The 16,132-nt window shown below is 40.5% G+C and overlaps 1 protein-coding gene across 4 annotated transcripts in view; it reads left to right on the top strand.

The window, feature by feature from the left end:
• The window catches only part of DOCK1 (dedicator of cytokinesis 1), a 547,152-nt gene that overhangs the window by 332,725 nt on the left and 198,295 nt on the right, over positions 1–16,132 (top strand). For all 4 annotated transcript variants that reach the window (XM_024253415.3, XM_024253416.3, XM_054523055.2 and 1 more), the window contains exon 28: positions 8,471–8,572. In XM_024253415.3, the coding sequence (XP_024109183.1) occupies positions 8,471–8,572 (102 nt within the window). The remainder of the gene's footprint in view (positions 1–8,470; positions 8,573–16,132) is intronic.

A 16,132-nucleotide genomic window follows, 5' to 3' on the forward strand; every position in this document is an offset into this window, starting at 1 on the left:
AAGAAAGAGTTTCAACTTTCATTTATAAAATGATAATCATAGTGTCCTTTATCTATGAAAGTCAATTTAAAAACATGTATAGACATATCGATCTTCTCTTCAATAATAAGAGTTTTTTTTTAAGACCGAATTACTCTTGTTTCTATTACAGTGTGTTTCCAGATCCTCTATATCATGCGATAAGACTTCGAAAATTCTAAACTCTCTAAGGCTCTAATATTACCTGATATTTTGAGTATATAAAAATAACATATAAAATTTTCTGCTTTGCTGTCTTGCTTTAGGATCAAATGAATTATATTAAGCTGCAAACAAAGTATGTAGTCCTCATTACACCATAAACTATAATTTATATGTAATATTTGATTATAATTTATTTTTATTCTTCATAACAAATGTGAATATGTGTTTAAATTATTATACTGTATAAGTAGCAAATAACTGTTATGGGTAATTTAAGATCCAAATATTCCCTTTTGGTATATTTGTCCAATAAACATCTTCTGCAATTACTGCCACTATAAAAATGAAATCAATTTTGTTTTTAAATTATATTTCTTTCCTTATAGTGCCTGGAATGGTATGAGATACTAGTACTCTATGAATTCAACTAAGCACTCAGTTGAAATTTAAGATACAGGTTTAATTTTGTTGTTAGTAGTTCCAAATAGCTAAAAGATGACATTAGTGTAAGTTATTTTCTGTTTTGTATAGTTTTGGCTTTTTTTTTTTTTAAACATTCCTCACTCTAAGGTTCTTTATAAAATAAAGAAATTGTAATATTTGGGAGACTAAATGAGTAAAAATTAATTATATATTGAATAAAGGCATCATGGGAATGAATTTATCTTTAAATGAAAAACGGAATAATTTCACCATGGGTCGTTTATATGAGAAAGGTTTTATAAGTTCACTGATGAGAATGGACACCCATTTTCCAGTGAGCTTCAGTTTTAACAATAATACCTGAATCAGCCTTTTTATTATGTCTTATGCTTAATCAAATATTTAATTAATAAAACATGACATACTTTTTGAGGGCACAGCGATGACTCCTGACATTCAATGTATGTGGCACTGCACACTATCCTCTGTCCTCATTTTACCACATCGTTCTTTCTATATTTTTAATTATTCTTTCTTTCTTATACTCCCACCCCCCCTTAATCTTAAAAGGATTTTGAGGTAGCTTTAAAGAAATTCTATATAATATGAAAACACATGTGTGAGAAAATCAAAGCAACAAGGAGAAGCTATCTCATTTTTATTTCAACAAATATAAGTGAAAGAACAACGTTACAAGGATTAGAGAATTTTGAAATATTTTTCCAAGTATGTTATTATTTTAAATCTGAGAAATATGGTAGTTATAAGGGCAAATCGTTTGACTTGTCCTGAAAATCACTAAGTTGGGGGAGGAATATAAGGAAGATATGATGATCATGAGTATAATCTCATATCTACTTGAGGATAATAATTATAGTTCTTTGGCTGGGCGCGGTGGCTCACGCCTGTAATCCCAACGCTCTGGAGGCCCAGGTGGATGGATCGCCTGAGATCAGGAGTTCGAGACCAGCCTGGCCAACATGGCAAAACCCCGTCTCTACTAAAAATACAAAAAATTAGCCAGGTGTGGCACACCTGTAGTCCCAGCTACTCCGGAGGCTGAGGCAGGAGAATCACTTGAACCCAGGAAGCGGAGGTTGCAGTGAGCTGAGATCGCACCACTGCACTCCAGCCTGGGAGACAGAGCAACACTCCATCTCAAAAATAATAACAATAATAATTATTATTATTGTAGTTTTTTTTTTTTTTTACTTCTCTTACATTTTCTAAATGTTCTTCCTTTCCTCTCGGTTCTGTTTTTGTTTGTTTGGGCCTCCTTTATTAATGCTGGGTGAATTTTTTTCACAAGCCCAGTGCTCTTGCTCAGACCCTCTGTCTCCAAGCTTGTGCACAGAGCACGGAGGCGCATGGGCTTTCCTGCATGGCAAGCCTGGATGGGCTGAGCTGTCATACTTTTGCAACCTCCATGCTTAGTTTTAGTGCTTATGTTCTCTTTGGCTGGTCATTTTCACCAAAGAGGATTCTTCTGGTCTTCTTTCTAGGTTTGGTTTGGGACTAAGGTTAGCAGGGGTTAGTTTAAACCTCCTTGCTGATATGCTGGGAGCTGAGCAGAAAAGAGAGAGGGGAGTATACTGTTTGGTTTGACATCAAACTAAACAGGTGTTTCTTTCAGGTGGTTCTTGTCATTGTCTTCTGCTTTTCAGGCACTTCCCTTGTCCAGAGAGGAAACATGTGGTCCTCTCCCCAAGAGTGAGTTGGAGAGCCCCTCATTGGACATGCTGGCATAGGCAGACTGGATATAGGGTCACATTTCAAAGCCATCAGCACTGTTGTTTTTCACCTCACATGTAGCCTCCTGAGTACCTGGCACCCCCTAGTTTCTGGGCCTTCCTAGGGTTTTGCACCAGGGATTCACAGCCTTCCTGTTAAATGTCACCACATTCTTGCCTCGAGGGCAGTTGGTACCCACTCATCACCCTCTTTCCTGCTTCCAGAATTCTCTTGTCTTTAGTTGCATCTCCTCAGAGTCCCCTGGTCCTTGTGGGCTTGTGCAGTTTTAATATGTGCCTTACTGTCATTTAATGTGAGGAACTGGGAATGCACGTTTTAAATAGTTTCTAATTTGTGATGTAGGTGCCCCCTAAGTATACTTTGACAAACTTCAGCTCTGTGCAGACTTTGCATGAGTTTGGGGCTAATTTATAATATTTTGAGGTTTTGTTTGTTTTTTGGACTCCCTGTTTTTCTCCTTCATATTTTCTCACAGAAAATACCACCTATGAACATTTTGCCATTGGCTTTCCCTCTACAAAAAAGCAAGCCATTGTGCTCTGTCGGCCTTCCATCTTATCAGCTCTAAGAACTTACTCATACTTGGATTTATTTCAAATCATTTTAAAAGAAGGACTTGACTCTCAGTTACATTCCCTTTTCCTATATTCTCTTTTTCGTAATGTTGCTTTACAGTATTGATTCTTTGGCTTGAATGCACCCCAAAAGAAAAATCATCCAGAAGTCATCACCTTTATGGTTTTTTTTGTTGTTGTTTTTTAGTAATATATTTTAAAATGTTACTGGATAATTCATTTTCATTACTTTTTATGATGATTATAAGATGGGTTTATTTTCATTAATATATTTGAAATTTAAGCATTTGAATGAGATTTCCTCTTCAAAGTACTTGCCTTAGTGAAAACACAGTTAAACTTTTTAACAAGACCCCAGTTGAAATCATGAAGCATAATCCCGGATTCAGTATTTAGAGTTCTCCTTTTATTGAAACCGGGCACCTACTGTCCACACTCGGCGCTCCTGTGTCTCTGTTTACAGCTCCAACAGCTTCTGAGGCTGAGAACTTCCCAGAGATCCTTTGGAATTTAGAGAACTTAGAAGAACATTAAAATTTCTGCCTGTGTTGTGTGTCCCAGAGAGCAAATCTGTGCTCTGTACAAAGTGTGAGCTCCAGGGTCGATTGAGACAGCTCTTGTCTGGCTGATGAAATTACCACGAGCAATTTTGTACCCTGCTATCCAAGTCACATGGCTAAGTCCATTTTTATTACACCTTCACAGCTCCTCAAGGATATGAATTAAAACCCTTTGGATTTTTTTCTTCTAATTCATACTTAGACCTTCCACCAGGCATAGTTGACAAAGGCACTGTTTAAAAGATATGTCTCATCCTGAGTTTCCATTCACCAGTCTGTGCTTTTGTTAGCCTTTTGTTTTTATATCCTGCAGTGACATCCTACATTCAACCTGCCTGCCACCGAATGTCCCCCTGCTCCACCACCAGCACCCCATTCTACCTGTGCTGTTTTCCTTCTACTGAGACTCACTTAAAGCTGTGCCCAGTTCCACCTGCCTTTCCTTCTACCTGTGCTCAGTTCTACCTGTTCTCCATTTTGCCTATCAACCTATCTAGTGAAATGGGGGCCCAAACACATTTAAAACTGGGGCACTGAGGTACTTCCGGGGGGCTGGGGGTGTGTGAGGATGAGTTCTGTCCAGGGTTCCCTCCAGGAACAGTGTCAGGCAGTAGCCAAGGCCACATCAACAGGGGGAGCCCTGCAAGAGAGATTTTTTAAGACAGGAGCTTAAGAAATGGAACTAGATCAGGGGCAGGCAGGGAGAGTTTGTCCCTCCTGCCAGATGGATCCTTTTCTTTCTGGACCACCTTTAAAAATATTAACATATTTTCTCTTTATAAAAACAATCTGGGCTTAGTCTCCCTCCACTCATGACTATCTGGTATCTTTTCTAGTCATTTTTTGTTTTTCTTTTACTATATATCCTTTATATTGATCAAATGTGTATACGTAATTACTGCAGTTTTCCTCTTCAATTATTTTCTCATGCTATTAAAATACTCCATATTTGCATAATGTTTAATGATTTAATGGTTGCACAATATTTCATCATAACACAAGTTATGATTGCTTGACTTGCCAGATAAAAATATAGGACCCCCAGTTCAGCTTGAACTTCAGGTAAACAACAAATTTTTTTTCTAGTATATGTATGTCTCATGTAATATTTCATTGCAACATTTGGGACATATTTATTTTTCATTGTTTATCTGAGATCCAAATGGAACTGTATTTTATCTTGCAACCCTACAAAATATCATATTATTTACACAGTTTCTTGTGGTGGATATTTAGAATTTTCAGCAATGCTACGGACATCTTTGGGTATGAAATTTTCTATTTTGAATTACTTCCTTTGGTGGATTATTAGAAGTAGAATTACTGAGGAGATGAGTATTTATTTTCAAGACTTTTCGAACCTATCTCCAAATCACTTTTTAAAAAGGTTATAGCAATTTATGTTCCCACCAACAGCACACAAGAGTCCTCATTCCCTGCACCCTTGCTCACATTATCATCATTGAAATACTTCTTTGCTATTTTGGCAGGCAAATAATGATGTATCATTTTCATCTTTGATTACTAATGAGGTTCACTTTTTTTTGTTGTTTATTAGGCATTTAGTGTCCTGGTTTTTAAATTTTCTGCAAGTATATCCTGACTTCTGTGGCCCCATTTTGCATTGCTTTGAAGTTATAAGGAATATGTCTTATTTTTACTTATTGACTTATTTTTACTCAGCTGCTGGTGCTGGAGCCTAGTCCCTATGTTCAGGCTCGGGGATGATTCTGCACAGTGGCTTTTGCTCCCAGCCTACCTGCTAGGCTACCCATTGTCTAGAAGATAAAAGCTTCATTTGGGAGTCATCTCCCAAATGCATTTAAAGTAAATCAATTAAAGCATAGAATAGTAATTTTCTTCTGAGCACACAGAATTAAAGTTTTATTTTCACAGAGCTCCCTCACTTTTGTTCCTAATAAATGACTGGTTTCAAAGGGCTTCCATAAATACCCGTTTTATCCACCCTTATAAGCCCACAAATATGCTGCAGGCTTCTGCTGTGTTCATGGAAACCATAAGGCTTCATGGTATCTGCAGTATTTGCCCAAAAAAATACTGATACCCCAAGGATGGGACTCCATTCCCAAAGGGCAGGGAGGAAAGGGAGGGGCATTTCAGTGAATTTTAATATGCAGATCATCCCTTTCCTAATGGAGTTCATGCTTCACCTTAGAGCTGAAAAAGCAAGACTTACTTTCGCTAAGAAAGGAAAGACTGAATGGTGCAAATGACTTCTGGAACATTTCCTTAAGTTTGGTAAAGAGGGCACGCACAGTGCCTGGCAGCACTGCCTCTAACTTTTGGAGAATGGCCTGTCCTTCTGGCCCTTCTGGCCCTTCTGGGCCTCCTGTAATTAATCCCCATCGTGATTAAACAAGGGGCCATTTGGTTGCCTTCTCTGATATTCTCGTCCAGAGAGACTTCCCAACAGGGCATTTACGTCCTCCCAGGACTTGCTTTATGGAAATTGCTGTGTTCTCTTCGGTTTTTCGTTTTCTGTGTTACAACGGTTTTGGCATTTGTTGCCTTGCATGAATTTTTCAGCATGACATGACAGCCTGCTCCCTGAATTCAGTATGTCCATGTTACCTGTTCACATATCTGGCCTGATTCTGGCCGCACTGGTGTTTCTCATTAATGTTACTCTGTGCTCATACCCTCAGCATTTTGAGACCCCCTCAAGGGTTATGCTTTTCTTTCTACTTTCAGCCTGATCATTTAAGCGAAGCACATTGATACATTGCTTCTGGTGATAAATAGCTGACTTTGTGATTTCATTTATTCTAATGTGTGAGTCTCCATTGTGTAACTGGTTTGACCTGCAGAAAATTGATTTCAGCACCTACTAGGTTCACCTAGGCTGATACAGGCCTCTTCTTCAGCGGGAAAAGCTCCTCCTCTCATGGGGAAGAGTCTGGGTCAGCGACTGCATCAGGGTCAATTGTGGGCAGAGTACTTTGAAGGCTCTTCTTCCTCACCCTCTTCCAACTTTCTCTGACGACTGCCAGAGTAGGGGAAAGTGAATCTCTACCTCGTGTTGTGTTGGTCATCAGAAGTGTCTTCAGATTCCTTAGAGGAAGAGTTAAAATGGGCATCTGGATGAGGGGTAAAGAAATGAGGTTAGCCAGTAAGTACCTGTCTTATAGTCCTAGAGTACAGCCTCCACACACAGCTTTGCCATTCACTCCTTCAGAGAGTGAAACCTCTAAGCGTCAAGTTTCACTGCCTGTAAAGTGGGACAGGAAGAGAAAGTTGTGTGTGATTGAAAGAGGTCGTGTTCTGTTAAAGTGACAGTGTTGAAAGGGCCATAGTTCTAACAGCCTTAGCACAGTGCTTGATCAGTGTGTAATGTTATTAAGACGATTATGCACGGGACACATCTCATTGTCATAAGGAGTAGACAAGATACAAAGGCAGCCTCTCTTGAGCTGAATGGTATGCCAAATATTTATATGTTTCGAAAGTTCACAAATTTTTTCATTTTACTAATCATTGCCTCAATGGAAAACAAGCATTATTTAGCTATTTCCCTGAACACCAACTTGGAATCTAAATCTCAGCAATTATCATCATTTACAAATAATTTATATTTCTGGGCAAATGGAAGATATCATATCATCATTATTGTATTTGTTCAATTTGAGTAATGTGTCCTTTGAGGACTCATTTGGAAATAGATATGTATACTATAGGTATAAAATGGATGGGAGAAAATATTGGATTTTAACTTTTCACTGTAAAGCCTGTATTCTAAATTAATATAAAAGACATTTAGGCATTCTGATATATTGCTGGTAAAAGGAGAGTTAGTAAAAGAATGCAATTTGATAGCTCATTTAATAGAGGAAAAATAGGGACATGTCTCAAAGTATGTTTCATTCTATTAATTTTACCAAACTTGTACTGGCTTACTGGGAAAAAATATATATCCTATGTTTCTTAAAATGTCATTAACTTAAGGGGGCAATATTTAAAAGCAAGGAAGGCTTTACAGTGTTGTTAGCTACAAACCCTAGCAGTGAGCAATTGCAGTTAATGGCAACAGAACTGCTTAGCCCACAACTCACCACCAAAGAAAACACCCTTCAGGGCACGCAAACAAATGTGTGCACACCCACGTCCACACACATACTGGCTGCCTCCATTTGCAACAGCCAGACAGACGTTTCAGCTTTGGCCCTTTACCTTCCTCATTCTTGATTTTCTGTGTTGCTTTCTTTTTTCCTCCTTCTTTTCCTTTCCACCCAGCTCCGTCTGGTCTGAGAAACTCCCAGCTCTCCCACTTGACATTCTGATGAGCCCGCGTTCCTCCTTTCCTTCTCAGGAGGAGAATTGGGCCATAACTCATTGTGGAGTTGTGGTGATTGCCTCCACATCGGGCATGGGGGGATACAGGCTGATTTTGAGAAATTAGAGGCCTTTCTTTGCCGTGGCCCAAGAGGAGAGGCTGCACACACATTTTGCCTGATAATAAGGGCAGCAAGTTTCCAAGAGAGCACAAAACAGAAGTTCCCGTGATTTCCATCCTGTCTTTAATTTTCTTGTATTTAATGCAAAAATATTTCAAGCTTGTTTTTCCAGTCAGGACAACCCTGTATCAGGAAACACTTGAGGTATTAATAGTTAGCGAAAATAAAATACAGCCCTGAGTGTGAGTGCACCAGTGTTTCTCATTCATGTTACTGTGTGCTCATGTCCTCAGCATTGTGAGACCCCCTCAGGGGTTTTGCTTTTCTTGCTACTTTCAACTTGATATTCTAAAGACCCCCTACCAAAAAAACATTCCTGGGGTTGGAAGTGACCCATGCCTTCTGCTGATCAGCCCTGAGAGAGGGGCAGCAGAACCCAGGGCTCCCTGCCCATGCCCCGTTGCTTCTCCCTGACAGTTTCAAGTCCCAGAATCTGGGATGATTTCGGCTTTTCCCATGAGTGTTGTTCTGTCTCATCTAATTCTATCTTTTGATTCATTTACAGGGAAACTTCGTGGCTTGCATGACAGCTATTTTACGACAAATGGAAGATTACCATTATGCCCACTTGATCAAGACTTTTGGGAAAATGAGGACTGATGTGGTAGTAAGTGTCCCTTTCATCCTGTTCACATAACCATGTTTTAGGGCCAGCACTTTAGACAAAAGCCTGATATCAATATATTCATTTAAAATAGGATTTTGCATGAGAACTTGTCTCTGATTGATTTCAAATGCCTCCTGGAAAGGTCTGACTGAAGCCTTGTTTCTAACAAGACAAGGGTCTGGACTTGCAGACTTGCTTCTAGGGCTGAATGGAGAATGACTCAGGGACTGAGCCCAGGGAAATCTCTTGTCTTTCTTGGTGACAGTCTCCTCTCCTGTGCTTTGGGATAATTGAAAATTTGGAGATGTTATCCATGGATAGTCTCCCATTAACTCCTATTCATTTATTGGTTGACTTTTTAATAGCAGAAGCCAGAGTGACTTTTCAGCTCTAAGTTGTACTCCGTTATTAATTAGCTGTAATCATGGAAGCTCATCAGCATTTCTCCAAATAATTCTCTAGTCATCCTCAGTAAAACTATGATACAACTTAATTAGGAAAAGTATAATAGAGGGGAATTTATTGCTTATGAACTACCTCCCTAATGACCTGAAATTACGTTGCCATATGGCAAATATCCTCTGCAAGGCTGCAGCCAAACTTGTTGGCAGACTTCGTGATTACATGTTGACTTGAACTCTGAGATTCCATTTCTAAGGATCCGTAAGGTCCTGTAGAGCAGGTTCCCCAATCCCTGGGCCACACAGCAGGGGGTGAGTGGTGGCCAACGGAGCGTTACTGCCTGAGCTCCGCCTCCTGTCAGATCAGTGGCTGCATTAGATTCTAATAAGAGCACGAACCCTATTGTGAACTGTGCATGTGAAGGATCTAGGTTGCACGCTCCTTATGAGAATCTAATGCCTGATGATCTGAGGTGGAACAGTTTCATCCCAAAACCTGCCCCCACCACCCCCTGGTCCATGGAAAAATTATCTTCCACGAAACTGATCCCTGGTGCCAAAAAGGTTGGGGACCCCTATAAAAGAATACTCATGGATACCTGCAGAACACGGGAGTGTACTAGTGTTTCTAGAACAGGAGTTGTTGCACTTGACGTGTATCTCATTAAGAAATGGGAAGAAGAGAATGATCTGTATGATTTTTTTCAAAGGATTATTTCTAATACATAATTTTCTTATTGTTGCCACTGTATATATAATGCATAATTTTCTTATATATCTATAGTGGCAGCAATAAGAAAATTATGTATTAGAAATAATCCTTTGAAAAAATAATCTTTTTATATTTATATATACACATATATATACACATATGTACATGTATATACACACACATATATACACATATGTACATGTATATATACACACATATATACATATACATATATATATACACACACACACACACAGTCATGTGTTGCTTAACAATTCTGCCAAATGCATCATTAGGCGATTTCATCATTGTGCAAGCCTCATAGTGTGTACCCTTACTTAAACCTGGATGGTGGAGCCTACTGCACACCTAGGCTAGATGGTCTAGCCTATTGCTCTGAGGCTACACACCTGTACAGCATGTGGCTGCACTGAGTACTATAGGCAGTTGTAATACAATGGCTATGATGTCAGTAGGTGATAAGAATTTTCAGCTCCATTACAGTTTTTGGACCACTGATATATACACAGTCTGTCATTGACCAAAATGTTTATGCAGCACGTGACTGTACTTCAAGATTTCTAAGGAGAACAAAAATGGGATCTAGACCTTAAAGCCCTAGCAGTTTCCTCTAAATAAAAGTAAGGGAACAAGAATATGTATATGTTTGTATTTCTGTGTCTGGTTTTCCCTGAATATTAATGAGTAGTTGATAGTAGGAGTATATTCAAATATGTAACCTGTATCCTGTTTATATCCCATGACTCTTTGGAAATCATGGCATAGCGAAATCAAATTTTACATTTGTAACATTTTATTCCATAATTGAATCTAAACTACACCCGACCACCTGCTTTGGTCAGTGTAAAGAATAGTTGTAGCTTAAAGCTAGAGGAAGAGTTTTGTAGATAACGTTCCAGGTTGAATAATAAAGTCTTCAGAAATAGAAGAATTACTCATCTGGAAAAGTCAGGACTCCAATTAGTACTTTGCCCTTTTTCAGAACAATCACTTCATAAAAATCCCCACGTGCAAACATGTAATCTGAACTATTAAGTGCTGTGATTGATAAGGATCCTTCAAGGTAAGTGAAAAGCGATGATGCCGAATGCTATTTAAAAATTACTGTAGCTTGCTGAATTCCAAGTGTGTGCCCTCTGTCTTTGCTCGGATCCCAGGATCAGATGTTTACTGTGTGTTGTGGTCCCAATTTCCCAGGGGATGTTTTTCCATAGACACAACAGTTCAGAAAATCAATGATTTGTGGACAGTTTGACTTCCATTAAGAAACGACGTTGGCCAGGCGTGGTGGCTCATGCCTGTAATCCCAGCACTTTGGGAGGTGGAGGCAGGTGGATCACCTGAGGTCAGGAGTTCGAGAACAACCTGGCCAACATGGCAAAACCCCGTCTCCACTAAAAATATAAAAATTAGCCAGGCGTGGTTGGGGGGGCTCCTATAATCCCAGCTACTGGGGAGGCTGAAGCAGGAGAATCGCTGGAACCCGGGAGGCAGAGGTTGCAGTGAGCCGAGATCGGGCCACTGCATTCTAGCTTGGGCGACACAGTGAGACTCCATCTCAAAAAAAAAAAAAAAAGACATTTGTGGTTTTTTATACCACAAATTTAGACTGGAAAGTATGTGAACTTTTTTACTGTTGTTAATCTGTCAGAACTTTTGTAAAATGTGTTTCTGTCTGTTAACTATACCGAGTATATGACTGTTTTTCAACTCTGACAATGATTTTTTTTTTTTTTTTTTGAGACGGGGTTTCACTCTTGTTGCCCAGGCTGGAGTGCAATGGCGCAATCGCGGCTCACCAGAACCTCCTCCTCCCGGGTTCAAGCGATTCTCCTGCTTCAGCTTCCCGAGTAGCTGGGATTACAGGCATGCACCACCACACCCGGCTAATTTTTTTTGTATTTTTTTAGTAGAGATGGGGTTTCTCCATGTTGGTCAGGCTGGTCTCGAACTCCCAACCTCAGGTGATCTGCCCTCCTAGGCCTCCCAAACGGCCTCCCAAAGTGCTGGGATTACAGGCGTGAGCCACCACGCCCAGCTTATTCTGACAACTTATTAAATAAAAGATTATTTTGTACAAAATTATTTGATGTTGTTTAGTATTTCAATATGAAAGTGGCCAAACCATTTTCTTGAGACTGTTTCCTTTTAACAAGTACTAATTCAGGTTCTCAAATTTAGCCCTTTTTGGTTGAGTGAGTCATTTTCATACAAAATATCACTTATTATCAACACCAGTTATAGTGAGCATATAGAGCACAAGTGGAATGACTGATCCAGAAGAGAAAAACAATAGACATGTTCAGCTCAGAACTCTCAGGACAGAGGCCATCCCAACCCTTTAGGATTCGAACCACAAAGAATCTGTAGAATCTTCTACACTGGAGATGCTGACCTGCCCAAGGGGCTGCTGGCTGCCACGTGTCCATGTCTCAGTAACAGAAGCAAAGAATGTGCCCCGATTCTCTGTAGTCAGCTAGAAGGGGACGATGAGGGCTTTGGGACTTCTAGCGGAGAGTGTTGTTTTGCCACTTGTCACAAATTCCCACTGTGTGGCTTTGGAAAACACACTACATTTTCCTACACTCTCACACTTCTGTGACCAGAAGTGTGTGGGTCTCTCCCACCGCAACCCATTCCCTGACACCAGCTAGATGTCCTACAATCCAATTCAGTTCTGACACCATCTACCTGGAGTTAGCATCAGATTCTGCAAGGAAAAGGGCTTATCTGACCTTACTCAGATTTCACCAGTGTTTTACTTATTCTCTTTCCCCTGTGGATCACAAAAAATTTTACAAATACAGAAAAGCTGAAAAAAAAATACAATGGAGCCAGGCTCAGTGGCTCACGCCTGTAATCCCATCACTTTGGGAGGTCGAAGCGGAAAGATCTATTGAGCCCAGAAATTCAAGACCAGCCTGTGCCACATAGTAAGACCCCATTTCTACAAAAAATAAAAAAAAATAGCCAGGTATGATAGCTCATTCCTGTAGTTTCAGCTACTTGGGAGGCTGAGGCAGGAGGATCACTTGAGCCTAGGAGTTTGAGGCTGCGGTGAGCTAAGATTATGCCATTGCACTCCAGCCTAGGTGATAGCATGAGACCCTGTCTCAAAAAAAAAAAAAAAAAAAGGAAACCATGATTCCTGCCACCTCAGTTCATCAGTTGAAAGCACGTTGGCATATTTGCTTCCGTAATGTGTCTCCAGGTGTCTCTATCTACACAGCCAACCCCTTTCAGTCAGTGAGAGACAGGGATGCACCTGCCCTAAACTGTTCAGCAAACGTCTCTGGGGAGTAAAGACATTCTATATTGGTCTTATTGCTCCATGAGAATTCAGCAACAACCCCTCATGCCATTTATATTCAGATTTCCTCCATTCTTTCCAGACTTTTATGTCCTTTTCACGCATTGCATTTGATGATTGTGTCTCTTTAATCTTTCTTTTTCTAAAATAAATCCATCACCATCAAACTGTTTTATTTTCTTCTCATAGCATTGCTTTTCAGTTTTTTTGAAGAGACCAATCCACTAGCTTTTGTAGACTATCTCCCATTCTGGACTTTTTTTGTGCTGTCTTGTAATATGCCTTTCGACTGGTTTCTTTATCCCCCTGTATGTTCTGCAAACCAGAAGCTTGTTCTGAGATTCAAGCTCCGCTCCTTGGCAGGAGCGTTTCAGCATTGCTGTTGAAAGCTTCCTGCTGTGTTACTTCAGGAGGCTGGGCATGTCATGCTGACCCACTACTGGCGATGCTGAATTTGACCGCTGGGTTAAAAGCTGGTAACTTCCAGATCCCTCCATTGTGAAAATATGTACCTCTTCCTACCTTTGCAATTGTCAGATAATCTTTGGATGAAACTTTGAATCCACAAAAATGTGGACATGTCCTATTTCCCTAACAATCCTTCATCGGATGGGTTGAAAATCTATGGCTGGTCCTTGTCCATAATGGTTACTCCTTTGGCTGAGCAGAATGGGAATTTCCTAAGTCTAACAGTGAAGATGCTTTGTCTTTAGTCTATGAGCATTGGGAAGTCATTGGGGAAATGGGTTCAGTGTGATGTCTGGAAAGCATTGATGCCTTGATGAGATTTCATTTGAAAAGTGAAGCGTGGGGACAAGAAAGGACAAGGATGGACCTAAGTCGATGGGTTTGGAGTCCCCTGTGGCAGTCCAGGTGCGAGGGGATGGCTGTTTTATTCTAGTGGGTGGGCACAGGGATGGAAAGGTGCAGACAGAGGTATGACACGATTTTGCCTCTGAAATAGATGGATGGCTGTTTTTAGAGCAGCCTGCTTATTGTATAAGACATCTTGTGAATAGTCAAACTAAAACTTGCAGCCGGGCACGGTGGCTTACACCTGTAATCCCAACATTTTGGGAGGCTGAGGCAGGAGGATTCCTTGAACCCAGGAGTTCAAGACCAGTCTGGGTAATATAGCAAGATGCCATTTCTACTAAAAATAAAAAAACTAGGCAGGCATGGTGATGCACACCTGTGGTCCCAGGATACTCAGAATACTGAAACGGGAGGATCACTTGGGTCCCAGGGTTGAAGCTGCAGTGAACTAAGATTGTGCCACTGTACTCCAGCCTGGGTGAGGGAATGAAATAAATAAATAAAATAAATAGAAACTAAAACAAAAAATGCAACAGGAATAAATCCACATTGAATGATGAAATTTTCACAAAATATCCCTTGTTGACTTGGAGACCCTAGTGGAACAGTCCGGTAAGCCTCATCAGCTGCTCAAGGCAAACACAGTTGTTAGGGGCCACCACCATGGCTAGTGAATTATGCAGAAAACAAGGAAGCCTTGCAGAACTCATCTCCCACTAGATGCAGCGTTTTGTTTGATCAGCAAAGTACCAAAATTTAACAGCTGAGCCATACTAATGAAGTATGGGACTGTGTCTCTTAGAAAAGAAAGAGAATTGGGAAAATATGCTTCTCTTCCAGAATAATAAAAACGAGAGGCTGTAGCTCAATTATTAGGCTTTGAGAAGTAATCATCAAGAAAGCCAGCAATTTCATGCAAATAGAGATGTGACTGAATTACGGTACTCAGCCTACAAAATATGCAGCCTGGTCGTTAAAATGGGAAATTCTTGACAAAGTGAGGAAACTCAGTAGTGAAATATGAATTTCAATAATTAAACTGGAAAAGAAGCCATTTGTTGTGTCGGAAGGGAGGACTGGGATGCTTCCGCTCCTGAGAGCAGGTGGACACAGTGCCCATGTACAGAGTTTGGAGGACATCTGGACTGACTTTTCCAACTTGATTTTGTCCAGGTCACTAATGTCTCCTAGACTGGAGGCATCTGCTTTAATAGAGTGATCAGGATCACTCGTTTTATTTATGGTGGGGCACACCAAACTCCTCACCCTGCAGACTTCACCTGCCAGAACCTGACTTTGCCATTAGAGTTAGAGAGAAAGTATCTTAACTTTGAACATAGCTTGTTATTGTCATCAAATTTAACTTGTGCCTCTTTGCAGGAGCTGCTTATTTAGAACTTCGTACTGGGAATTGCTTTCTTGGCTGCTTAAATTCTGTTCACCACCTTGGCCTTCACAGCCATTGCACCTAATTATGATTCAGGAGATTAAATAAATGAGAAATATCCACTCATTTGGCAACGCCTGTCCATGGCCTCATTTTTCTAAGACAGTTCTCGGTTGCCTTTTCCTTTCCTACCTTGGGTGTTGAGTGAGCTTGGGGCTACCAGGGATGTATGCTTTTCAGGATAGCCACTTGTTTTGTTCAGGTTAGCTCAGAGCACCTGTCCAGCTCTCAAAAGTAGGAAATCTTCTAATTCTGATAGACACATAGTGGAGCCCCTAGGAACCGGCTAACCCTTCCTGATGTCAGGCACATTCTTACTGGCGTGGAAGCAGGGTAGAGGAGCTGGGTGTGTACTGAACCCTGCTTCTTTTCAGTTGCCCTGCGAAGTACAGAGCATCATCTAAGACACCAGAAGCATAACTCGGTAGCTTTTGGGGATGTAGCTGCCATCTAGGAGAGTTTGGCAACACGGCCGCACACTCAAATGGTTTACTGCATGCCAAATCTGTGCAGATGGTCAGGAGTACCTATTGGAGTCTTTCGTTTTGAAATTCCGTAAGTGAAAGGAACAGACAGTAGTATCCCATATTCAACCTGATGTGTCCTGTTCATCATGAAAAATTGATTTAGAGCAAACATAAGAAAAAGCTGTAACCTGCAAGCCTTGTTTGTAAAAATCATGTTTTCCTAGAAGCAGAAAGGGTTTGAATGCCTATTCCTAACCTTTGGGGATTTACTCTTTAACTATTAAAGAGACATGCTCAGGGGCTGTTTCAGAATATATTCTTGAAGAAGCCATCTCAGACAGGAGGTGCTCAGGTAAACAGAAAGACAGGTCTAATTCACAGCTCCT

The sequence above is a fragment of the Pongo abelii genome, chromosome 8 (assembly GCF_028885655.2).
Source record: "Pongo abelii isolate AG06213 chromosome 8, NHGRI_mPonAbe1-v2.0_pri, whole genome shotgun sequence".
Taxonomy (NCBI): domain Eukaryota; kingdom Metazoa; phylum Chordata; class Mammalia; order Primates; family Hominidae; genus Pongo; species Pongo abelii.